This window comes from Camelus bactrianus, chromosome 3 (assembly GCF_048773025.1).
Source record: "Camelus bactrianus isolate YW-2024 breed Bactrian camel chromosome 3, ASM4877302v1, whole genome shotgun sequence".
Lineage (NCBI taxonomy): Eukaryota > Metazoa > Chordata > Mammalia > Artiodactyla > Camelidae > Camelus > Camelus bactrianus.
In genome coordinates this window covers 40138973-40165961 of record NC_133541.1, presented here as the reverse complement: position 1 = coordinate 40165961, position 26989 = coordinate 40138973, and the positions used below count along the sequence as shown (strand labels likewise).

The following is a 26989-nucleotide window of genomic DNA, read 5'->3' as shown; positions in this document are numbered from 1 at the left end:
CTCAGTGCAAAATGTCATGTATAGAGAAAAAAAAAAAACCCAAAGGAATAGCAGCAAGACATATGCTGCCTTTCTTATGAAATGAGAATTTGAACACCTTGTACTAGATCAAAATGCTGGCTGTCCATCTTGCTTCTGTAATTGTGCTTGGATTCTAAGGATGCCACAGAAAGTGGGAAATCCACTTACTACTTACCAAGGATATGTTGGTTTCCACTGTCGGGTTGACAGTCTTTTCATTAAACCCATGCTAGCAATTACCTGGGACCCTGTACAGTGTTGCAAATAATTATCAAGCTCTTTCTTATTAATTTGTTAATCCATTTCTTACCGAGTTGTTCTCCTAAATGCTTGCCTCTCTCGGTTGAGATGACCCGCTCATCTTCCATGTCACATTTGTTCCCAACCAGGATAACCTGGGCATTATCCCATGAGTATGTTTTGATTTGAGTTGACCTAAAAGAAAAAGAACAGGCAAAAAATGATTAGAGGAAAGCGCAATAGCGTACAATGTAGAAGAAATACATCTCAGAGATGATGACAACAGCAAAAATGAAGCCCAAATTTCTGACATTTAGAATTAATGAGTTCAGTACAATTCTATCTTTTAGATGCTCATCAGGGATCATATGAGTCAAAAATCAGGGGAATAGCAGTGTTGTATTAAGAATTCCTTTGTATTTGATGAGATTAAGAATACTACTGCTTATTTCTCTCCCCTTCTACTCCACCTCATGCAGTCCCTTTAGAGCTGGAGTGTTCAACCATCCCAATGTTCTCAGTTTTAGCAGTAAAAGTCCTATGTCCCAAGAAACCCCTCAGTTCCAAGAAACCTGAGATGGTTGATCACTGTTACTACCCATCACACAAAAACGTCATTGTACCAAGCTATAGTCACAACTCAAAGATCTAAGACAATTGGGTTAGGAAATCTGGGGGTAATAATAATTTTTAAAAACAGATTATAAGAACTGATATACTCACACTTTACATTTTAAAGGGAAAAGCATCAGCTTGATTAATGTCAAAATTGCAGCACAATGGGCTGTTAAGTTACTATAAACAGGGATCTAGGATTCAGAATAAGCTTCTGGTATTGATCATGATGCACATAACCAACTTCTGATTTTGAAACTAGATGATAATTATAATAGTTATATTTGCAGGTTCTAAACCCTTTATACATATGACATTAACTTAACCCTTAGGGTAACTCAAGGCGGAAATTACTACCAGCCCCGTTTTACAGCTGAGGAACATGCGGCACAGAGAGGCTAGACAATCTGCCCAAGATCACTCAATGAAGTGGTGGATCTGGGAATCAGACCCAGGCAGCACAGCTCTCAAGCCTGAGCTCCTCCACACGTGTTCGTACTACTCACTGAAAGTTTGAGAAGTGGAGTTCTAGTGCGTCTGCTGTCATTTCGGAGAGGAAGCTGAAAGGAAGCCATGTTCTTTAACCCTCCCTTTTTCTTGGTCACATTCTTATTGGAGAACAATCCAAGATAGGTGGGAAAGACACACTGCCCAGTGGGTGGTCGAGAGAGAGATGAAAGCTAACCAGTTAATGCAAGTTGAAAGGAAGGGATTTGTAAAGTGTCAAAAAGAGAAGCTTGGCACGTTCTTACTAGCAACTGTCAAACCCTTCAGGGTTTTAAAATAGAAAATAGTGATGAGCTATTTTCAACCTGAAGGGAGAATAAAAGCAAATAGCTTTAAACTGCAGCAGGAGAGCTTTCAATGAGATGTGATCACCATTTCTCCCTTACAAGAAGAAAGGAGAGAGCTAAGAGGCAGACAGGGTCTTATTTCAGAGCACGTCCCTGAACATAGAACAAGTTTTCAAAAGAGATTAAAATATCTGGTGAAATATACCTTTGGTTCCATGTGAACACCTCAAAGTGCAGCATGTTTTTATCAGAAAAATTTAGGGATGTGACCTAATTCTGATACTTAAGTTAACAATTGATTTCTCTCGAAACAGTGCAATTCAGCCTCTATTCATGAAGTGGGGGAAATAAAGGCAGACATTCAAAATCTATACTTTTCACTCATCTTATGTGTGGGGTATATGAAAATGATGAATTAATTAAAGGAAATGAAATCTAATCAGACTTCCTTAAGTAATTTAAAAAAAAATGTCCCTTTGCTTCTACAGTCTTGTAAGCCACGGCCTGGTCTATGCCTGAAAAAGCCCTGGGTTGACAGCCACCATGTTATTGGAGAAAGTTCTAACAAACAGCTAGAAATCAAATATGCTGGGTGGGTTTAGGGAGACGGGAGTCACAGAGTGTCATACTTGTGTAAGGAAGGGTGTGGGGCTAGTATGTAAATGACATGGCTTACTGGATTTACCAAGGACAAAGGCTTGCCTGAAAATATTTAGCCCTCCTCTGACCTAGGCAAACTCATCCTGCTGCAGCCCTGACTGTATAAACTTAACCCAGGGTGCACCTTTGGGAAGATAAGGAAAAAGCAACTCAGCTAGCTGATTTGTACTCTTCAGCTAAGCTAATGGAATGCTTTCTTCTGCCATTAAACATGTCTGAGCCTCTCAGTTCTGCTAACATAATATCTCTTGGGGTCCTAGGAGGCCACAGTGATAGATCATACATCCACGCATACACAACATTCCTTGTTTATACTGTATTTATATTTTATACATATAAAACTTGGGGGGCCATGATTATATCAGAACCATCTCCCTTTCTATTTGCTCCTATATAAGAAATATTTTCCTGTAATCTCCTCAATGTCCTAAATTGCCAAGGAAATAATGTAAAATGAGTATTTTCTAATTACCAGGGAATTATAAAGAACCATTATCTTAGAGCCATTGGAGACCATTTCTCTTTTTAATCAGGTAAGAACTGTGTTCTAGGGCATTGGTGCTGAGGTAAGCAAAAGGTCAGTTTGCCTTCAGAGTTGGTTAATCAAATAAGATTTGGTTTTGACTACTCTGGACTTTCTGATGCTGTCCACTATCAGCAGTGCAGCTTCAGGCAAAGTCCAATCACCAGCTACAGGGGGTCAGAACCAGGCCGACTGATTCATGAATTACCACATATCATAGAATCTAAGATGGTATGGATTGTATGATGAAAATTATTTTATGAATGGCCAAGAACAAAAAGAAGCAGCCAATGAAACTATGGTACAATGCTTTACCAATTGTCCTGCAAGACACACATTTCTCACATCAGCTTCTTGTTACTTTGAATTTTTTTTTTCATGTATTCTGAAGGATTTAGCAATTTTTTCCTGCCTTCAGTTGCTTTGTATGTGACAAGTCATCATCCCATGACTATCTCGGTAATAAAAGTCAACATACCCCTCTGCTTGTGGGTATCTTTCCTTAAGTCCTGGAGAGCACTACGTTGTTGCTTTGCAGGAAAATATGAAATCATGGTCATTACTCCAGAATGAGTATTCATATCACTAGTATCAAATTGATACCTCTTTCTCTGTACATAGTAACTTTCTACCCACATACTAATGGTTTTACCACCCAGTTGAGTTGGTGACAATATATGCAGCTATGACCAAGTTAGTGCACGCACAGGCAACGAAATCCAGTTTTCATACTGCTGCACAGTGATTATAATAAACTATTGACTCTAAGGCACATCTAGTTTCAGAGATATTAAAATATGAATAATTGTGCATCTTAGATTCTGTAATATGCTATTGTTTTCTTGGTATTTATTTGATGTTTGAAGACAAAGGTTGAAATACGACCTCGGATTATTCCCTTAACTCAGGAAAGCTTGGAGATGAGAAAATATAAGCCCCGTGAGTTCAGAAAGACCCAGAGTTGTGCGTATTTCATCTAGAGTGCAATATAAATTAAGGTCAGAAGAATGTTGGGATAACAACCCAGTTCCTATCCCTTCCAATTCAGAATCCTAACAAGGTATTCCGCTCATTTAAAAGAAAGCATTAATACTAAGTGACTATGGAAAAGTCATTTTGCATTCTTTGGCCTCAGGATCTTCATCTGTAAAATGAGGCTGCCACATTTTGTACTTAATCTCTGGGGCTGTTGTAGGACAAATACGGTTTTAGGTAGGGTCATGCTCTACTGTCTAAGTTGCAAACATCTTTTTACAAATACAATACATTATTAGTCCCAGCTTGGGCAGCCAGCAGTTCTTCCTAAACCCAACTCAACTGTTCCTTTCTAATTTCTATAACCTAAATAAATTTGAATTTCTTTTTTAAATTAAGAATCTCAAATTTTGTTTCTAGTTCATATCTCAAGGCTGAGGTCCTACCCAGATACATTCCTAACTGAGAGTAAACGGCCTTCCTTTGGTATGTCTATTAGGAGTATGACACATGTTTATTGAATAAATCCTCCTTTCGTGTAATATTTCTGCATAAACCTTTTCAATCATTTGCTGGATTTTATAAAATTTCTTATTTGGGAATGGGTTTTCATCACCTCATTAGGGACTGTCATTTCTTTGCCTGTTAGAGAGACATATTTCAAGAAAGTGGCTGTTGCCAAGTAATATACATGTGAAAAGATGATTTATTTCTGAATCACTGCAAAAGATCCTTTGGGATTTACTGTTAATCTCAACAAGATTAATGGACTCAGAAGCAATATGCTGGTCACCATGGTTACTCTACAAATGGCAATTAACTCAGACCTTATCAGTACCAGATCATGGTTACTAAAAAAAAAAAAAAAAAATCTGTTATTTGCCTTTTAGTTAAAAACAAAGATGAAACAACACCCCTCTCTTTCTATATTTATATATATATATATTTTCTCCTTTTTCAGTTTTATTAGGTAGAATTATTACAGTTTGACTGCATATACACATTATATTGCATGTAAATACATATATATGTACAGTATATGGCACATTTCTTTTAGTTCACATATAGGTACTAATTATTGTTTCTAAGAACAGATTAATCTGTAGCTTTTTAAAAAGTTTAGCTATTCCTTAGTTATCAAAGGAATAATATTATTTACATATTTTATATGTTTCCTCTATAAATATATACGTGGAGAGAGGATTTTGTTGTTTTTGCTTTGTTTTTGTTTTATATTATGAGGCAGAGGAAGATGAAGAGTTTTCCATATTTAATACATACATGACTGACCTCTGCACAGAATAAAATTATTTAAGTTAGGAGAGCTATGAACAACTAAACCAAATCCTGCAATATCTCTATTTCTTTTCCCTTGTTCTGGGTATATAAGTAATTTCCTATGAGTTCAACCTGTTTTCAAAGAGAATAGACTCTTGTTAGTCTTAATGTTCTGAAAAGCAGCCCACAAATGTACTTCAGTAACCCAAAAAAGCAGTTATCTCCTGGGACCTGATCTGGGCTATATACAGGAAAAATGAGGCATCAGAGAGAATGACTAGCTCTTCCCCACCCAGTGAATCTCAGACAGATCTTACTGGCAGTCCTGTTCTCAGTTCTGGAAGCTCAGAGTTCTCCTCAGCATCCATTTCCCTTATTCTCCTCAACATTCAGGAGCCTCAGCTTCCAGCATCTCAGCAGACTTCACATTGTTAAGGAAATTCCCCAATCTGCTACTGCTCATCACATAGGATTGGCCCTTCTGTTACTTTTCCACTCATTTAATCATTTATTTATTCAATTTTTCTCAATCCTTAGAGATCTTTTAAAAATTACTTCAACTTAAGACAATTAAATAAGAACCTCTAGGGATGTCATCACCGGCATTTAAAAAATAATCTCTCCCAGTGATTTGTATGCACCACTGGGGCTGAGTTTGTATGTATCCCTTGGTTGGCTCTCTCCCCATAGCTTTCTTTTCCAGTTTTGAAATACTGTTTATTTCCCATCTAACGCTCAAAGTGTTTGCGGATGGTTTACAGAGATACATATAAAATAAAACGTATATACCAAATATTTTTTAAAATGAGAGAGTAGTAATAAGGAGAGTAAAATAAAAACATAATGAAACCCAAAGATTTACATATGCTATAAATGCTAATAGGTAACTTAGGAAGTTGAGGAGCTAAGCTTTTCATACGTACATTAATTCACTTAATAAAGGAGTTAAAAAACTATCCTCAAATAAATGTTCTCCAGTATTTCATACCTTTCATTATTTAAAGAAATAGGTTTACAATTTTGGGTAAAATTGTTACATTCTCATTAGAAATTCTAATAAGAGAAAAAGCTAATGTGAAAAGTCAAAATCAGAAATCTCATTCCCTCCAGATAACCACCATTAACATCTTGGTGAAAATCCTACAGCAGACTGTATTACTGACCTCACTAACATCACCTTCTGCCCTGTAAGTGGATTATATTTCCCCACCCTCCTGGCTTTGGACTGGGCCAAGTGAATTGCTTTGGCCAATGGAACATGGGGAGATTTGATATGAGCCACTGGTGAGCAATAGGCATCAGAGGTGTTGTGAGTTTCATCAGCCCTTTAGCATTCTTGCTCTTCATCATGGGAAGAGCCCATCCCACAAACTGCCAGCCTGTCCTATTAATGAGAAGCCAGGAGGAGCCCAGCTGAGTTCCACAGAGTTCAGCAAATCTCAGCCAAACCTAGAAGAGCCCAGTTTAACATAACACCCTTCATATAGTTTGGCATTCCTTTCTCACTTCATCTCTTGCTACTGTTAGAGCAGGCAGAGAGCTAGATATGAGCAGAGAAAGAGGGGCACAGGCCAGACGGCAGGAAACCACACATCTTGTGAAAAACAGGGGTCCTTGGGCAGACAGAGAAAAACAAGAAACTCCAGACTGCTAAGAAATTACACCTTTTGGTTTGACAAGTGTCCTGGAGGCAGACAAAGATAAGAGAGGTAAACACAGGAATCTCCAGTGTCTGAATGTAATGAATGTAACCTCATTTGCTCATTATGCCCTCATTACAATAAAATTAGCCTTGCAGATTAGAATTACCCATCATGTACCAATGCCATGACACTTCTGAACAAGATTAAATAAGGACAAAATTCCCTCCTCCCCTTGGGAATGTGGAACTGGGACAGAAATCAGGGACTATGACTCCAAACCCCTACCTCTCCAACGACTACTTCATCCATTTATTTTTACACTCCATATAACCAGCTTGCCAAAAACTCAGTGCAGCTACTCACCTGAGTCTGCCTGCTCACTCCTTGAGAATATACTATCACCTAATAATAAATCCTCACTTTGCTTTCTTGACCTCTGAGACTTGTCTTTGAATCCTTTCTGTGATGAGACATGAACCTATTCGCCAATAACACTACCCTTCCTCCTCCCAACTCTGGTATAACCTTACTAATTTCTTTGAATTTCTCAAACATGCTGCATTTTTTCAACAAGTAGGAGTTATCACTATGGGTGGTTCTAGGTTTTAAAGGCCTAAAACTAATAAAAACATGAGGGCTTAATTTAAGGGGAAAATGCAAATTAGAAATACAGAGTTAGGTATAGGGCAATTGGTAGCAGATGCTGGTGGTGCTCTGCCCATATCACCCAGCCTTGCCACCTCTGCACTGGCTGGATGACTTCCAACAGCCAGTATCTGCAGCTCTTGGCTTTAAAGTCTTCTTTGAAGCAATGGAAGGTCCCTTTGCCCACCAGGGAAGGTTGAATGTGACTGAATGTGGCAAAAATTCCTAAGAAGTCTAGTGGGTAGAGAATATAAGCATCAAATAAAACAGCATAAAGGAGAATCACCATCGTATGTGATACCAGCCAGCGCCCTACCACATCCCTTTCAGGACGTGATGGCAGAGTTCTTCCATGGCCTTTGGCATCCTGACCATGTCCTTGGTACAGAAGGGCAAGTGTTGGTTCCTCGGCAGCCTGCAAAAGCCATCTGTGTGATGAGTTATTCATTCCAGCCTGTAGGAGGCATGTTTTCCTTCCTGCTCCAGCACCAACGATCAGGATGAGGCTACTTGGGGAGTAACTTAGCACCTGACATCATGGAATAGTTTCTCTGGAGGGCCCTTGTCCAACTCCTTCATTTTGTAGACAACAAAGCTGAGACTCAAGATGTGCAGTAGCATCTTAATGGAGATGATGCAATTACCTAGTGGCTGCTGTGGGCCTATATCCTGATGCTCCCCCTGCCTGATGGTCTACAACATGCTGTCTGCTCCACAGGGAGGAGAAGTGGCCACCTTCTACTGAATGTGAAAGGTGGTAAGAAATTCATCTGCTGAACAGTTGATTTTGTTTTTCAAAAATAAAAATATGTCTCCTGGGGAAACTGAAATGCCCAAAATCTCCATATATATGAGTATCATTAGGCTATGTGTGGCCATGAGCAGAAATGTATGGTTCTGAAGAATCTGTCTGACCCTCCTCTCTGCAGGCTGTCTGTTGCTGAGAGCCAAGAGTAAGCACGTATTCCAAGAACTCAAGAAGCAGCCATCTTGATCAGCGGGGTTCTGGAACTGTTCAGATTCTGCACTGTTAGTCTAAAATCAACCTTAGGCCCTTTTCCATCATGCCTCTGTTTATCATTTCTCATCTTTGATTTTACAAAATGTCAAATTCTATTTTTTGAATCCATATGTGTGTAGGAACAATTGGGCATCTCTCGTCTATGCAGGAAAGAACAACAACAACTGGGTGGAGAAAGCACCACTCTCTGGGAAAACAGACAGACTCCCATTCTGCCCTCTTCCGTGGGCGGAATGAAGTCTGACCCAGGAAAGGCGCAGACATTCCTAGGCTCTAGGATGCCTGGATCATTCTTCCACAACTGCCAAGGCCAATGTCATACTAATCGAAATATCCTTTTCTCAAAGACAAGACTGCATTGTCCCTGGGGAAATGTATGGTCTTTGATAAGATTTCTTGCTTCTTAGCTGAACGACGAGCTGAACTTAGACTCTAACATCTGCTCTGCCCTCACTCAGTCACCAGAACCTTCTCTTTCCCCTTGGTCACGCAGGGTGCTGAACAGAGGCGAACCAAAGCCTGGGCACTAAGGTGAACAAGACATTAAGACAAAACCAAGGAGTGGGGAACGTCTCCTCCTGTGGGGAAGGTGGGTTTCCACGATGGGGGGGAGACCACAAGTCTGTGGGACTTTGCAAGTGGGAGCTACAGAGAAAGGAGAAGTGGGTATTAAGAGAAGATAAAGAAAAGGAGAAATACCCTCTAAGCCTGTCTGAAGCCTAGGACCGTGAAACCTCCGTTCCAGGCAGGAAAATAAAACTGGATACAATCATATCCTCTATTCCTCTAACGCTAGCCTACTCTTCCGAGACCCCACTGGCAGGAAAATCGTGAAACACTTTGAAGTGAGCAAAAAAAGATGACTGGGAATCCTGCCTAGCACACCTCTCCAGGTCATCTCTTGCTTTTTATCAGCTTTGAGCTATTTTACAACTCTGTAAGTGGAAGAAAATGAATAAATACTATAGATGAGTTCCTGCCAAGAGAAAATAGACATATAAATGACTTGTGCCTGGTGGAATGTAACTGATCATTGCCCCATGGATATTCACCTCTTTTGCAACTACCGGTAAATTGGTTCCAGCATCCCTGATTGCCTCTACATACCCTTGAACCCTGGCAGCACTTACTGGTTCCATCATTAATTGCTGAGTCAAGCAAAATCTTTGACATTTTCATCTTATATTTGGATAAGACTTGTGATTTTATCTTATTTTAAAAAGAAGTGAACCACAACAACTTAACTGATGGAAGGAAGGCTTGTGTCTAGAATGACTAGGCAATCTGGACTTGAGAAAGGGAAGTAACCATGGTGACCACAGTGGATACTTAACCATCTAATGCGTCATTAGGTGTAACGAGCACAGGAACCAGCAAGAGCAGAGACCCAACGGAGGCAGCAGTGAGAAATATCCCAGTCACGTGAGTCAGACTAAATGCCTTCAATGTCCCCTAAAGTTAGCAAGGACACCTTCTGAGATAGAGAAAACTCTGGTCCTTGCTACCCCACATGTGATGTACTGATCTCTCTGACGGTATAATAAAAAAGTGGATAATACTACACGTAAAATGTAAACAGAAAACAATAAATTAACAATAATAAAACAGTGGCTTCATTTATTTAACCCTTTATGTCAGGCAATGGTGCTAAGTCTTCTACATTTATTATCTCATTTAATCCCTGCAACACTGTAAAGGTGGATACCATCGTTTTCCTCATTTTGCAGATGAAGAAATTACAAAATGAACACCTGTTAAGGGTAAATTACCAGAAACACTAAGCTAATACACAGCAATTGGAATGCAAACCTTTCCACTGGAGAAGGAGCTCAAAGTCCCAAATTCTAGCTTTTGAACCTAATTCAGAAAACCCAGAGCAATTCTCTCAGCTTCCTTCAATCTCTGCTGAGAGAGGAGAACAAAGCCTACTAATATTTTCACCAGATTTTCATGAAGATCAGTAGGGAAATGTCCATGAAAGAGTTTGGGAGACCACAGAGTGATATATGAGTGAAAGGTATCATTATTACCGGCAAACAGATATTATTAAGTATCCACATGACATTGATGTGTTAGCTCAAAATCATTCTCTAAACAATCCTCACCGTGATTTTCCTTTGCTGTTTTGTCACCTCTCATTAGAAAAAGTGAAAGTGCAAGAAAAACAAACAAAAATAAAACACAGTCCGACTGATTCTTTTTCAGCCTAACAAAGGTATCAGCAGTTTTGCGAGGGGCTGGGGACACGGCAGGAGGAAAGGTACAGCCTCTGCTCTCAGGAAACTGTGGGCTGACCTGCAAACAGACCCAAGTCAGCAGGTGTTTATCCAACGACTACTGTGCCCAGGACTCCCATGGCTGCAGCACGCAGTGCTGCTTTTTGAAGCTGAGCGCTCGTCAGAATCCCCTGCGTCCTGAGTCCCACCCCAACACATGTTGATCCGAGAGGGCTGAGGCAGGGCCTGAGATTGGGCATTTCCAAGAGGCGCGCAGGTGATGTTAATGCTGCTGGTTTTCAGACCACACTGTGAGCAGCACTTCAGTGGTGGGGGGGTGGGGAGAAAGAAGTAGGACCTGGCCACTGTCCTCAGGCTGCTACATTCACTAGAGAGAACAGGCCAAAGTTAATGGTAAGATAAGCAAGCTAAGTGAGGGCCCCTCCAAAGGGAAGGTTGTGGTGGCGGTTCCAGCTGCATGGGGGCTGACGGAACTGGGAAGGGATAAGGACCAAAGGCCAGACTTCTGGGAAGTAGAGGGGGTGTGGCAGGTGCAGGATAGAGGACAGCATGCTGGGCTTTCATAAGGATGATGGTGGGTCCTTCAATATTTTGAAGTCTAAGAATTTAATCTCCATGTCAGAGAAATGCATAGACTGACACAGAGGATCACAGTGCTAGAATGGGGTCGGGGTCTCCGGGGTGAAGAGTTGGAGGAGGCTTTCAAGGGGGCTGAGGAGCTGAGGCTGGCTGGGGCCTCCAGGCTGGCAGAGGTGGTGGGGACACAGTGCAGGGAGGGTGGTTGAGGACTGACCCTTGGGCCTGACATCAGTGTTCCCTTATGGGAGTTGAGCTCAGACTGCCCTCCTGGATGGTGAGACAGCAGGGGTGTGGGTAAGGGGCCATCCCAGATAGCCTTGAGTCTGGGGGAGGGGGAAGGGCAGACAAGGCCTTGGTGGCGCCATGTTGGTGGGGTCAAATTCCAGAAGTCCACCATTCAAGCAAGCGAGGAGGGCAGACTACAACTGATGTGTAAGAGCAATACATCAACTAAAGGAAGATACATCTCGTGCACGTTACACGTGTTCTGGAAGTTCACATCTGCCTTCAACTCCCGCTTTAGGAGAAACTGCCCAACAGCACAATGCTTCTTGAGAAGCTCATTTTAGGCCATATTCATTACATCTCAAATTAAAGCAAAACATTGATGAACTCTAACACATACATTCACACACATACACAGAGAATGCACACACAAAGCGGACTTGGGTATCAACAAACGCACTTCTGTTTCTTGACCAGTAATTTCTAGAAGCATCAGTCACTTGCTTATTTGTTCTCCCATACATTTCTTGCCCTTCCCACGCTGTGCTCTGTATGGCAGGAGGCTGACCCTCACATGAGTGTTTCCCAGGCTGTCCTGCAGCTGGTTTCCAATAGGAGTCTCCATCGGGAGACTGGAGAGGGAGGAGGGCAGAGCCCAGGGTCCCTCTGCCCTGCCTGGAACACAGCCTCTCTACAAGAGGCGGCAGCTCTATGCGCAGTTGTAGCTCTTAGTAGGTGGTGGTCCCAGTTTGTGGGCTTCAGAAACACCACCTCAAACCCCAGTAGTTGATCATCTCTGGACAGTCTCAGTGCCCCTCGTTATCTGGGATTAGACTCTGTTGAACAACCTGGCCAAGGTCTGTTTTCTGGGCTGAATCCTCAGTAACACATTGTGTTAACATTGGAATTATTTTTCATTCAGGAAACAAAACTGGATGCTACTTTGTGGTTCAGAAGTCTAGGCTGCCTCATTTCTCCCACTACTGTAGAGGTGTCCTCTGCCACACACACTTTGGTAAATAATAAAGTTAACATAGCTAGATTCTCCCATCGTAATTTATCAACTCCAGAAAGACCAGATTGAGCTAAATGGATATATGCTGTCAGCTGCGAGAACACGGAAGCCTACGTACTAGGATTTACTTACTATGCAGTGGGCGTTATCCAGTAAAATAAATGAAAGAAGAGAAAAATAAAATCATCTATAAGGAGAAATAATAGTACATGTAGAAAGATACAGGCTATGTTGAACAAAAGCAGTGTCGTCAAAATTCTAAAACCCTAGGGCTTCCTGAGCTATCTGAAATAACTTCAGCTGGCCTCTGGCAAAACCACTTGTAAATAACAAAACATGGTATAGCATTTCTTGAGAATCTGACATCCCAGTGCACAGAGGAAAGCTGCGGACAGAATAAGCATTCTTGCCCAACTCCAAGGGAGAAAATAAGGTGCTCAAAGGTGAAATTAATTACAAGGGAACTGGATCTCTGTCTCAGCAAATAAAACTAATACTTTGAATCGGGTGACTGAAGGGTTTGTCTCCCCTCATTATTTTAGGTTGATCTGGTAAGAAAACCTATGAGGCAAATCTTCTGCAGTTAGATAACAAAGTAAGTGGCCCAAGAGTTCTTTCCAATGTGCAATTTCTTTGACTTGTAACACAATTCAGTAATTTATAATGAAACAAATGATAGAATTACATTGAAGTGTGGCTACTCATATTTAGTTTGTATTAGATTCAGACTTTAATCATTTAAAAAAGCATTTTGTTCACTGAATTATTTTTGGCTACACGAGGGACTCTCTACTTCCTCACTGTGGTCTGCTTTTATTTGGACTATTATTTTAAAATATTATAGCCATATGATAGCCGTAACCAGAGAGTTCTCGAGTTTCCTTTGATACTACCAACATCATTAATTTTCCTGCTTTCTAGACTCAGCATTTCAGCAATCAGGTTCTTAAATATTCTACAAGAGCAAACATCTCTAATTTCATGTACCATATTTGACGATCACGGCTTTCCTGTATCCTCAATGCATTTGTTTTTCTACAAGATAATGTTACCAGCTTCTCTAGCAAATGGCATTCTGGCAGGAAAAATAGTAGGGGCAAAAGGCCAGAAAAATCAAAGCATGTGATGTGCCCAAGGAATGTTAATAACCCAGTGTCACTGGAACACTGTATGAATGGAAGGGAATATTAAATTCTGTGGGGTAGAATGATTTCTTTTTGAGTTTGAAATATTTCATTTTTACCAAAAAATTGTTTCTTCTCTGATAAGAATTGAAGTCTATCCTTTGAGAACTGTGGATTCCCCTGAAAAAGGGACTTTTGACTTCAAAATATCACTGAAGAATTTGTGCCTGAAGTGTCCTTGGAGGCAGAACTTTGATAAAAAGAAGAGAAGTCTCTAGTTTGAGAAGCTCTTTTTGTTAGAATAAAAGCATAGTAGAAACAAGTTAAAAAGTTAGAACTATATGACCCTTGAATCTTAGCATTTTTCAAAGTTAGTTATGGGCAGGGATGAGCAATGTAAGAATTGCAGACACTATATAAAAGCCCCAAATCCATATTTGCCCCCAAACTGAACTGAATCTCGAACATGAGTGTCACCTTGTGGCTGTGAGCTCTCAAGGGGAAGACAGTCGCCATCAGTCAGAAAAGTCCTGCTTCCCAACTGCAGTGACCATCCAACGACACCCTTTTGGCCTGACATGCCATCTTAAAAAGCACATTATACCAGAAAAAGCAAGAAGCGAAAAGTATCTAATAGATACACAGTCTTATTACCCAGGAAAATTTGAGATGCAAATGAAAGTAATCCTTTCTAAAAGAAAAATGGCTCACAGCCAAGTACTTCATTTTCCCATCCTGCAGAAGTGAGGTGCTAACATCACCACTAAGCTGTTCCGGTTGGTTCGAAGATGCTACTATTCAAATCTTGCTACAGCATCTATATAACTCCAATTCATCCTCTCTACTGGTGCCTCGTCACCCCACTACCCACCTGCCATTAATACTGGCACATGAAGTAGTTGATTTCTGCCCAGTGAGTCCACTGAGATGAAAGCCTTGGTTTATTTGAATAGACATTGGCCAAAAGTACAGGGATCCACTGTAGCCTCACTCCTGTTTGAAAAACACAAGCAATGGGCTTCCATCCAATGATTCTAACAGTGGTTGTTGACTAGGGGTGATGTCCCCGTGGTGATGTGTGGCACTATCTGGGCGCATTTTTTGACTGTCATGGCTAGTGGAAGGAGGTGCTACAGCAACTAGCAAATAGAGGCCAGAGATGTTGCTAAATATCCTTCAATGCACAGGACATCTGCCCCCTTCTCCAACAGAGAATTATTGGACCCAAAATGTCAATAGTATCATGGCGGAGAAACCCTGCTTGAACAGACCAAGGGATTTATCTTCTTAAATAACCACCCCACTAGGGAGTTTGTGCTTTACCTGAGTATGGAGCCAGAGTAGTGGAGTCTGATTCCAAATGACCCCAAGCTAGCTACTCAGGTTGCTTTGAAGAAGCACAAGCAACAAGCAACACCTGAACGCTTATAGCTATTGCTTTACTGAAAAAGTGAAAAGGACACATATTCAAAATGCCATTGGGAATTGACTTTTTCAATAGAATGATTCTTTTTGATGGGGTGGCATTTTTCAGATTCAACAGCAACATGCTAACCTTGGATTTTTCTGGGACCGCAAGACCTGTGACTAGTTAGAACAATTTTAAACCTTCAATCTCCTTCTTGGGGTTGACCAGAGTTTTCAATACCCTTTTATCACTCAGCATATCCAAAACAATCAGATCCTCACTCAGTCTCTTTATCTCCCTCCCCCCCAAAACTGAGGCAATGGTTGCCTGTGCTTTTTCTTTCTCCTTAGACTGACCACAATGGCTAGCTTTTTTTTTTTTTTTTATAAAAGCACTTACCATGTGCTGTGAGCTTTTAAAAGGATTTTACATGTTTGGTCTGATTTAATACTCAAAAGGACCCCATGGGACAGGACTAATGCTATCCCCATTGTACAGGTTAGTAAAATGAGGCAGAGGGAGTTGAAGCATCTTGCCTAGAATTGCACAGCTAATAAATGGAGGTATGGGAAACAAACCTAGGGGGTTAGGCTCTAGAGTTGGCACTCCTCACACCTATGTAAACATTTAGTCCAGGAGATTATTCTCTCTCTCTCCTGATTGTATCAGGATTTTCCTTCCTCCTCTTGCACTATTTCTGATGGATATGAATCCATCTACAATTAGGTTGCTTAAAGTGGAAGGAAAAAAATAACAAGGGAGCTGGATAACCTATTTAACAAAAACTCAAACTCTCACGTTTTTGAAATTAAATGGAAAAAGTTCAGCCCCTGGTCACGTACGGAATTCATATTTAGACACCACCTCCACCCACACCGTACCCCTTTCCCCACACTCTCATGGACTCGTTTCTCAGGGTGATGGGCTTGGCAGCACTCCACGCCTGCCCTCCGCACCTTCGCCCGCCCCAGCTGAGTGCTCCCGGTATCTTTCCAGGAATATTTCTAGCTACTCCTCTACTCTCACAAGTTACTCACACTTCCTCAAACCAAGCCCAACTCATCATCTGAGCACACTTTTCTGTGTTCTCTGCCTGGAATACCATCTCTTTCCTTTCTGTATACTCTATGTCTGTCCATCCTAACCCCCAGGTCAGGTTCTACCTTCCAGCTATTTTCCGTTTTCTTGGTTCGTACGGTACTTGCTATTTATACTGCTCATTTGGCTCTTAATTCCATACACTATTATTTTGAGTTGTTTTAAAAGCACTATATATGAGTATTTTTCTTATGAGCTGTAGAGTTGGATTCTTCAAAACAGAACCTTAGACCACTGTCTATTCTCTGAAGGATTTAACAGTGCCCAATACATATCTAGTACATGACTGAATAAATGACTGAGTACCTGGCTGCAGTTTGGTGAAAATGGACCATTCTAGTTCTGACACTGGGTCTAAATATCGGGAGATTAAAACATATCTTTATCCTTCCTCAGTTCTGACTGCTTTTATTATTGCAGTCTCCAGTACATACAAATCATGTAAGACACCCAGTGCAGGGCAATGGATGTTGTGATAAAATAGCAAAACAGCCAACAAAACCACTATCCCTAGGCCTTTATTAGCACCAAAAGATGAAAACTCTATCCTGATTTAAAATCTTTCAGTAGAGAAGTCATACTGCAGGTGTTCTTTTTAGTACCTTCTGTGAGAAGGCAATGTTGGTTTAACTGAATTCCTGTGTGTGAACCCTCCTCTGAAGACACAGCACTGGCACGTTACTGGTGTATGCCGCAAACACACACCACTGTGCACAGTGATTTTAATTTATTTTTTTTGTCCTCCTGTGGCAGGCAGGCCAAACCAGGTAGTCCAAATGTTACTTTTGAGTAACATTCTTTCCTATATTTGCTTTTATTGCAAATGAAGTGCTAAAAATGTGCTAGCAATGGTGTTAACCCAGACCCATCCTTCGCTGGGAGTAAGAAAGCAACCACAGAGCCACATGATCTCACGTGCAGCCTGAGGACCTTGCTCATCCCTTCCCTGGCTGGAGGTTGGCCTGGGGAGGAGGAAACCAGGACAGAACAGGAGCAATTCCTGAGGGCCCTTCGAGGTCAGAGGCTAGGGGGAGGTAACGGGAATGTAAAAGCCCACACAAAAGGAAAGGGTCTTTTGATTGAAGACCCTGATTGAAATCCATGGGGCTCTTGGCACTGAATGCAGAGGAAGATAAGAAAACGGCTGGTCTATTGCTTTTTACCAGCTGTTTTAGAAACAAAAGGAAAAAAATTGGTGGTGGCGTGATGACTTGTCACCACTAATTTCTATTGAAGAAATTCACTGTCAGATAACCGGATTCAGAGAAAGAACAATTAACTAAAGATCTCAACATTTTATCAGGATTTCCTATTTTTACAAAGCCCAGGGAACAAGCTGAATTCCTTTAAAGCTTATTGTTCTGAATGCCTTCATTTTCTTGGCCTCCTAGCCATCTTCTCTAGAGGATTTACTAAGCCTTTCAACCGGACTGCACAACCAATCACCCCCACTCCTGCCCCCTGACACTGTGCAGATGTGACACTCACAAGGTTCTGGATCATTTGCAGAAGGCCAGTTGGTCATGAGAAAATAGGCTGACATAGACAATCAAAATTGGTTCTTATTTTTACAAACAGAGAGCTGGTTTTGTAAGAAAATTAATTTGCTTCTGAGAGTGACCAGCAGAGGTTTATATGGTAACTCTTGTGAACCCTGGAAGTTTGGTATCCTAGTACGGTGATTCTAGGATACCAAAAGCCACCTTGGACTTGTGATCATCTCTGAAAAGTGAGAAGGCATTTAGGCTGTTTCCATGTCTTGGCTATTGTAAATAGTGCTGATATAAACAGTGGGGGTCCATGTGTCTTTTCAAATTAGAGCTTCCTCGAGATATGTGCCCTTGAGTGGTACTGCTGGATCATATGGTACCAGAAATTGACACAAACTGTAAACTGACTATACTTCAATTAAAAAAAAAAAGAAAAAGAAAAAGCATGTACAATCTCATCGGAGAAAACCAGAAACCTAAACCCTCAGTCTAATGCAGTGTATTTGTCTTTCTTTATTTACAACTTTTACCAGAGATGGAGCTGGCTTGCCTTATGCCTCTGGCATCAGGAGCCCAGTTGGAAACAATATTAAGAGGTGGGAGAGGACAAGGCACCACTCAGTAACTAGTATACTCTGGGCAGGCAGTTAACACCAGAAAACTATGTTTGAGAGTTGATACTTCACTATGGTACCAAGACTTTGTCATAGCACTTTATTCAATTGACAAAAATCCACTGGAATTTTTCTCTGAAAGTTCAATTATGTGTTAACCCGATCTTCTTAGAAACAGGTCTTGGTTACGGAGAATAACACTCTTAATAGTGAGAAGTGCAAGTCAGGCAGTCAATTGCTCTTCGTCACTTTCAAATCAGCTTTTTTCTCCTTAGGACAGTGCCTCCAGTGAGAGACACCATTTCCCAGCTTCCTCACAGACAGAAATGCCTGAGATGGTTAACTTTATGTGTCACCTTGACTTGGCCAAAGGATGCCCAGATAGCTGGTTAGACATTACTCCTGGGTGTTTCCAGAAGAGATTCGCATTTGAATTGGTGGACTGAGCAAAGCAGAGGGCCCTCCCCGATGTTGCTGGGCATCATCCAAAAGTTGAGGACCTGAACAGAACCAAAGGGCAGAGGAAGGCTGTCTGCCTGACTGCTGAGCTGGGACATAGATCTTCACTTGCCCTCAGCCCTCCTGGTTTTCGGCGTTCAGATCCAGGCTGAACTCTACACCCTCTGCTCTATGGCATTCAGGCTTTCCTGGGCCTCCAGCTTACAGACAGCACATCATGGGATTTCTCAGTCCCCATAATTGTATGAGCTGATTCCTTATAATGTATTTATCTCTAGATATGTATCTATATAGATAAAATATACATACCCTATTGGTTATGTTTCCCTGGAGAACACTAATTCAATGATGAAGTTCTGGTCACTGAAATGAGAGCACAATGGATGGGAGCAACTTTTGCCTTGCTCCCTCAAAAGACAGATAAGCCCTGGATCATCCCACATATTCCATTCGTAGGAGTATCGCTGAGGCTATGATCCAGCTTCCGCCATGCAGATAAGGTTAAGGCCCTAGTGAAGACGGTGGCAGCAAGTTGGAAGAACCCTGCATCCCTAAATGACCTTGTGCAACCTGGCTGTCCTTCGAGCTTAGTCCAGTTGTGTTTCTTAAGTGAAACAGAAAGCAGTGTCTTGTAAAACTTAGCCTGGTATTTTGAGGGTTGTGTGTGTGTGTGTGTGTGACAGCAGCTTAGCCTTTGTAATACCCATTTCCAATACCCAGAGCTTTGTCTACACTTGTGTAAATTCAGCACATACCCTCATGTGCACCCAGCTATTGCTGTATCCCTTTCATCTGGAACAATCAATCCCTCTGTAGAGATTCTTAGCCCCTCACAGAAAGCTGGAAACCTTTTCAGGGCCTATTTTGGGGTAGCTTATAGAATCAAGTCATTGATTCATTACTTAGTTATAAGAAAGGTTGCCATTTCTAAAGTGCACCAGTCTAGTTATCATCTTTCCAATGTCAGCAACCATGGCCATTAGGTATGAGCTAACCTTTCTTCCTGTAAACTCTGCATGTGATGTTTCTGCAAAATTTCTCTGTCCTTTGGGAGTGTGCACACACAACCTTGCACTGTAACTGCATTTTCTCCTAAGTGCAAACACTAAAGAAACCTGGCAGAGTGGCTATTTGTCATCCCTTTGAACCTGAAATTAACGTGTGCCAGTCTATTAGTAAGGAATATGGGTTCCATTCTAAATAAGCAAGAAGCTCTCTAATTATGAATATTTTTCCAGCTTTGTTGAGGTAAAGTGACAAAAACTGTATATATTTGAGGCATACAACTTGGTGATTTGATATACATATACATTCTGAAATATTCACCACAATCAAGCTAATTAACATATTACCCCACAAAGTTTTCTTTTTTTTTTTTCATATCATATCATCTTTTTTCTTTTGGTAATGATAATGATTTCATTTCCTTTGTATATATGGCCAGGAGTGAAACAGTTGGATCATATGGTAGTTCTATTTTTAATTTTTTGAAGAAACTATTGTTTTCCGTAACTACATTCCCACCAACAGTATACCAGGGTTCCCTTTTCTCCACATCCTTGCCAACATTTGTTATCTTTCACCTTGTTGATAACTGACATTCTAATGGGTTTGAGGAGATAGCTCACTGTTTTGATTTGCATTTCCTTCATAATCAGTGAATTTGAGTACCTTTTCATATACTTATTGACTATTTGTATGTCTTCTGAGAAGTATCCACATCTTTTGCCAATTGAAAAAAATTGGGACATATTATGAGTGAAAGGAGTTTTTGAATGTGGATTGATTCATTATAACTAAATGCAAATTTTTACTTTCAAAAACAGCTTTCATACCTTAGGTTTAGAAAATCTTCCAAATTTATATTTCCCTTGGTTATATACTACTAATGATTCACAGGGGAAAAAAATGTGTCTAATGCTTTACTCAACAGGTGGATTTTCACACATCCCATATTAATGCATGGTCTTATGGGGAATAGAAAAGAATGCAGCTCCATATTTTCTCTACTGTGGCATGATTCCAGTAACAGTCGCTAAAGTGGTTATAGCTAGAAAGCTAAGAGCTCAAAGGCCACTAAACTTTCCAGGATTTACGTAAGGAGCAGATTCTCTCTATCCCCAGCCAGTTTTTGCGGACTCCCGCGAAGTGGTCCTGGTACTGTGACAAGTCTTCACAGAGCACCATTTAAAGAGTCAGCTTTGGGCAAAGCAATGGGAAGTCCCATGATCTGCTGGTCTTATTACATCTCCACAGGGTTGACCTCTGGTCAGAAAACAGATCTCCTTTCTAGGACTGAGATATTAATGTCAACTTTCCTAATTTGCATAATCATCCCTACAATGAGTATCAGGAGATGCTACGCTGTAGCTCAGTGAGAAAGAAGATCAAGAGTTTAGAATTCCAAAATCCTTGTAGGAACCCAATCTTTAGTGATTAGCTGGATTCGGATTTTCAACTAGCATCTGAAGTACCCCAGACACTCACATGTTCCTGACTCCCAGAGGTTCTCACGTCAGGCTGGAACCACATGGCCCACTCTCTCACGCATCACCACCAGTCTCACAGATTACACCATTTCGGAATTCTCTTCATGTTGCCCTAATTCCTTATCCCATTGTTCACCCCTTCATGCCATCTTAGTCTTGCCCAGGTCTGTAGAACTGACCCTGGAAAATCTTAATTGAGATGTTTGATCCTAGTCTTGCTGCTTCTTATTTCAAGCATGAGTTTGTATATTTGTTTGCTAGAAACCCTTTAGAGTCCAAGAAAGAGAGAATGCACCCCAGCGTGAGACCAGACAGGGCGGTGGTGAAGAGACATACAGCCAAATTCCTCATGGGGGCGCCACTGTCTCAAGCCTCTGTCAGGGGCACCTGCAGCTCTGTTGATACTCCATTGTCCATCTAGACCCTTAGGTAAGGACCCAGGGCAAATGTATTCCTGCTGCTAAATATACCAACTGTGAGAAAAGTGACAATCATTCCAAGTGGGAAGGAAGTGACTCCAAATTCATGTGGTAAAGCCATATTCTCACTAGGAATGACTAGACAGGGCCTGAAAAAATATTTCATTGCATTTAGTTATACAAGAAGGTGAAAGGAGTTATCAAAGATCTCTTAGAGCTAAGTCAATACTTAGTTAAGGATCCGGGCTCCCACATTCTCTTTATTTCCTTTTCTGCAAACTTACTAAAGAATTCCACTCAAAAAATGTGGGAGGGCCCCCACAAAACGTGATTTTCCCTGCTCTCTTCTTGTGTGGCAGCTGAAACAAGCACCAGGCTGTACCTAATGCCGTCTCCACGGGAGGCCCTGAAACACAGTCCCTTCATTACACAAAGACACCGCGGGGGATTTGCTTAAACATTAAAAAACACCCATTTAGAGGGGTGGAGAAACTAAGCATTTGCTAGTGGGAGGGAAGCACCAGCCTATATAGAATTAATAGCTTAAAACCCTTGGATTGTATTTTTCTGCTCTTAGAGAACAAAATTGCTAACAACACCACTAACCTACTGTGAGATTTTCCCTCCTGTCTGCAAGAAACACTTTCCAAAAAAAGATCTGGCTCCTGTCAGCAATTCACAAAATCCAAAAGCTAAATGGAGGGCAACAACAGAGGGCGCCCATGTAAGGGAAAAGCCAGGCTGCTGCCCATAAACCAGCACAGAATGAGTTTGCTTCCTGCCTAATTGTCTTAACTGAAGACATTTCATGAGGATTTACTCACATGCCATAGAATATATTATTATTGTGGCAACACAAAGTATTAAAAGAAAATTTAAACTTCTAAACACCATTCACTAGGGAGCCTGAGCCAATTTATCTAAATTCACCAACACGGCACAGCCATTCCCTAAGATGGATGTTTTCATATTCAGTTGAATCCATTACATGATTAATCACCTCACACAAACCAGATAGATCAGATCATAGTTTTCATAAATAGTTGATAACTCTTTGAAGAAAAGAGGCCAATGGAGTTGAAGAAATGCCCTTCCCTGCGTCCTTCCTTCGTTCAGGTGCTAGCAGGGTAAAATGAGTCCACAAGAACTGTATTATGACCTCTATTAGAGCTGTCTTCAAAGTTATCTTCTGATCTCTGCTAGGCTTTGTGTTCTGAGATGATGAAAAGTCAGAATTCATTTAGATCCCAGCATTCCACAAGAGTCTGCACTGGGCTTTAATAACAGATGTTGTGTGAACTCAAAACCACTTTTTGTAATATTCATGGGAGAAGGAAATGCCTGCCTCTTTAGTGGGGTTTAGGGGTGGAGGGCAGCACACTTGCAAACCAAATCCAGGTCCTCATCTCTCAGGGGGAGACCCTTATGTGTTCTGGTCATGAGAAACTTAAGGAAATAAACGACATTCTTTTTCAAGACCATTTCACATTGATCATGGTCACGCTGATTATCCCAGGGCCAAAATACATTGAAGGAGTTTGTAGAGTCAGAAAGACCTAGGTTGAGTAGTAGCTCTAGCATGCACTAGCTGGGTGGCCTCATCCTTCGTTTCCATTTTTGAAAAAGTAGGATCAACAATACTGTTTTTTCCCTCCCAACTCTCTTTTTAAAAAAGTTCAAGCTTAAAATTAAAAGTTGTCATCCACCTAGTTTTCACAAAAGTTCATGAATTGTTGACATTTTGCCACATTTGTCTCCTCTCTATAACAGTTTAGTTGTTGTTGAATTATTTAAAAGTAAACTGAAAACTTGATGATACTTAAACACTTCACAGATCTAAGACTAGAAGACAGTTTCCTCCATAACTACAGCTCCATCGAGTTAACCAAGAAACTCAATACTGACCCAATACTATCATTATTATCTAGTACATAGATCATATTCAACTTTCCCCAATTATTCCAGTAGTAACTTTGTCCCTGATATTTTCCCCCACCTAAGATCCCAAAAGATCACACGTTGCATTTAGCTATCATCTCGGTAGTCTGTTTTAGTTTCGACCACTCTTCTTAACTTTCTTCATGGCATTGATGTTTTTGAAGAGTTCAAGCCATTTGTGGCCAATAGTAGAATGTTCCTAAATCTGAATTTGTTCATTTCCTTGTGACTAGATTCAGGTTAAACGTTTCAATGAGGCTTTGTGTGCAAGGTTGAGCACTTCCCGTTACAGGCCTACGCAAGACACATCAAGTAAGCTTGTCCCATAACTTCACTCATGTGGTTAATGTATTGCCAGCCAAATATTTCTATAGTAAGGGTATCTTTTATCCCTTTGTGATTAACAACTAAGCTGGTGCAAGAAGCTCTGAGACTATGCATATTCTCTCCTCTTAATCTCTTAGCATCCATTGATGACTTTAGCTTGAATCAGCTATTATATTCATGATTGAAAAACCTATTTTCCAATTGTTTTTCTTTTTCCTTACATTAGCTGACATTCTTCTATCGAGAAGAGACCCCCCCCCTTCTTTTCAGTATCATTATGAATTACTATCTTAAACTTAATGTGCTACAATCTAATGATACTTAAAGAGTAGTGATGATTGGAACAAAGGTATCTAACACGCTTGGTACGTAACTGAGCCATAGTGGGCATTTGACAAGTAGTAGCTTTCAAAATAGATAATTTTATTCTATGTGCAGTAGCTAAAATGTCAACTTAATACTGTAGTAGAGTACAACTTAGTCACCAAATCTTGTCTATGGGAGAAATGACGATGGGGCTACCTGACCAAGGAATTTCCAGAAGTCCTCTAGGCCTGTGGTTAAAAGATATTCTTCTCTCCTAGAGATCTAAACGGTACCTCCAGACTGGCCAGATGATTTACAGCTGCCCATGTCCCAGCCACATCTCTGCTTCCACCTTACTCATTGCATGGCTACCATATTCTCTGATGCCTGCTATAGGCAAATAGGCCCGGCGATCTCCACCCACCTGACTATTCTCTACCTCTATGGAGGGCAGGGGAAGATTTCTATTTTCAAATGGGAGACAGCTATAGTTTGTCAAGAAGTTTGCAGTTTCTCAACAAGCAGTCTTTGGGAAGAACTATGAGTGGGAAATGGAGGCAGCATTTCTATGTGAGTTGCTTACTGTTTTAATTCAGTCTTCTAGGGAGTTTGATACCCTTGGTACCAAACACCCATTAGCAGTAAGTAAGTTCTTTAGGGAAGCACATTAACTCTCTCAGGGAGAGAAAGAATACTTATGTATCTTAGGATTTAGGTCCAGGAGTTGAGGTCTTTTCCAAGTCCACAGCCACTAGTGGTCCTGAGGTTTTGGGAAAAGAGCAATGTTTAGCATCAATTCATTGCTGGACTGGGCAAATCATCATTAATGGGATTACTAGCTAAATAAAAACTGCTTCTCTCAATCCTATACAAGGAGTTCTGTTTGCAAATTCAAGGCAGGGTGTGTGTACGTAGTGGATTAAGGTTGAGACATAGAAATAACTCTACTGGAAAACTCCTGTACACCTCGTCCTTCCCCATCCACTCTAGGCCTATCTGTGCCTTGCTCTGAGCCCAGGGAGGCTGACCTCTGTGAACTACGTCACCTGGGCACCCTTCCCTTGCTGCTTCCCATTGGATCTGGCAATGGGAGGCTCCAGCAGGAGCTCAGATGGCAGGAGGAGAAAGAATCCAGCCCTCCCTGCTTCTTGGCAGCAGCAGGTCTCTCCACACTGTAGTTCTTACAGACTTCTCCACAGCTCCTGCTCTCACTGCAGTATAGCTAACACTCCATCCCCCATGTCTTCAGCTCTAAGTTAGTAATGGCTTCCTGCCATGACAGTCTCCAGGTGCCTTACCATCCCCTTTCCTATCCCTGCCAGCACCCCTGTAAATGATCTCTTCCCAAAAGTTTGCTTTGAACCATCCTGGATAGATTCTGTTTCCTGGCAGGCCCCTGTTACAAACTTATCTGCCAGGTTCTGTACTAAACGATTATTCACTTACCCCACGCAACCATCCTGTGCAGTGGAATTATAAGCACCGTGTTTTAGCTGGTAGGTTGATGCTCACAGAAATTACATTACATGCCAAGCATCATACATCTACCAGGTGTGGGTGTCGGAGCCAAGCCTGAGTTACCATTTCTCCAGTACTACATAGAGTGTCCTTCAAAGATGGCCCATAAAGTTTTTAATTATGTAGGTGAGGAGCTGCCTAAGGGTATTTATGGCCACTTGAAGTGAACAGGAACTAAAATGGACAGCTTTGGAGTTCCTGGACCCTGTCAGATTTTTATTTCTCTCCTTCCAATCATTTTACCTCAGAATCATACGAGAGGTCATCTGCTGGGCAAACCCTTTCTATAAGTGAACCTGACTGGTAAAGACATGGATGTGAGGGGAGTAACTTCACTGCAGCTAGTAATTTGCAGTTGTCCTAGGAACTGCAAAGAGAAGGCAATCAAACACTAGGTAGAGTGACTTGTGCGCTGTTAAGCTTAACCATGGTTTGTTCTGGTTTTAAGGTCCCCCCACTTCTGTAGTCTTCCTCTTCTTTTTCCTCTTCCTCTTCTCCTGTCTTTTATTTTTCTTTACATCTTATGCCCATTTTTTAAACACCCTTATTGTGGTATGGTTCCTGTATAGTAAACTACACATATTTCAGATGTATAATCTGATGAATTTTGATAGATGTATACACCCATGAAACCACCACCGCAATCAAGATAGCTAACATTTCCATCACTCCCCAAGAGGTGCAATTTTCTAATTCCCAGTTTACTCCTTCCCACCCCCTTTCCTACACTGGTAACCATGTTTGTTTTCTATGTCTGTGAGTCTGTTCCTGTTTTGTAAATAAGTTCATTTGCCTTTTTTTTTTTTTTTTTTTTTTTTTAGATTCCACATAAGTGATATTATATGGCATTTTTTCTCACTCTTTCTGGCTTACTTCACTTAGAATGATGATCTCCAGGTCCATCCATGTTGTTGCAAATGGTATTATTTCATTCTTTTTTATGGCTGAGTAGTATTTCATTGTGTGTGTGTGTGTGTGTGTGTGTGTGTATGTATACACACACACCACAACTTCTTTATCCAGTCATCCTATGCCCACATTTCTATCCTTATCTTCTTTCTTTCCACCACTGCTATGGAGTATTTCTTTTGGTCCCTAGGCCACCTCAGCTCCTGGTCAGTGTGCAGTTCTGTCCTGACAACCCTCGTCAGCAAGGAATGGAGGCCTGCAGGTTGGGAGGCCCAAAATGCTAGAAAGGCTGCCCCCATGTCCTCTCCTCCTGAGTCTTTTCCCTTAACCCTCACTTTCTCAATCATTTTTACAAGGATCTTTTGGTTTTTTATCTTCAATCATGTTTAACATACATTTTCAGTATTCCCTTTCTAAGA

The 26989-nt window shown here is 41.1% G+C and overlaps 1 protein-coding gene across 2 annotated transcripts in view; it reads right to left on the bottom strand.

The window, feature by feature from the left end:
- The window catches only part of RAB3C (RAB3C, member RAS oncogene family), a 255698-nt gene that overhangs the window by 53017 nt on the left and 175692 nt on the right, over positions 1-26989 (bottom strand). For both annotated transcript variants that reach the window (XM_045525090.2, XM_045525089.2), the window contains exon 4: positions 332-456. In XM_045525090.2, the coding sequence (XP_045381046.1) occupies positions 332-456 (125 nt within the window). The remainder of the gene's footprint in view (positions 1-331; positions 457-26989) is intronic.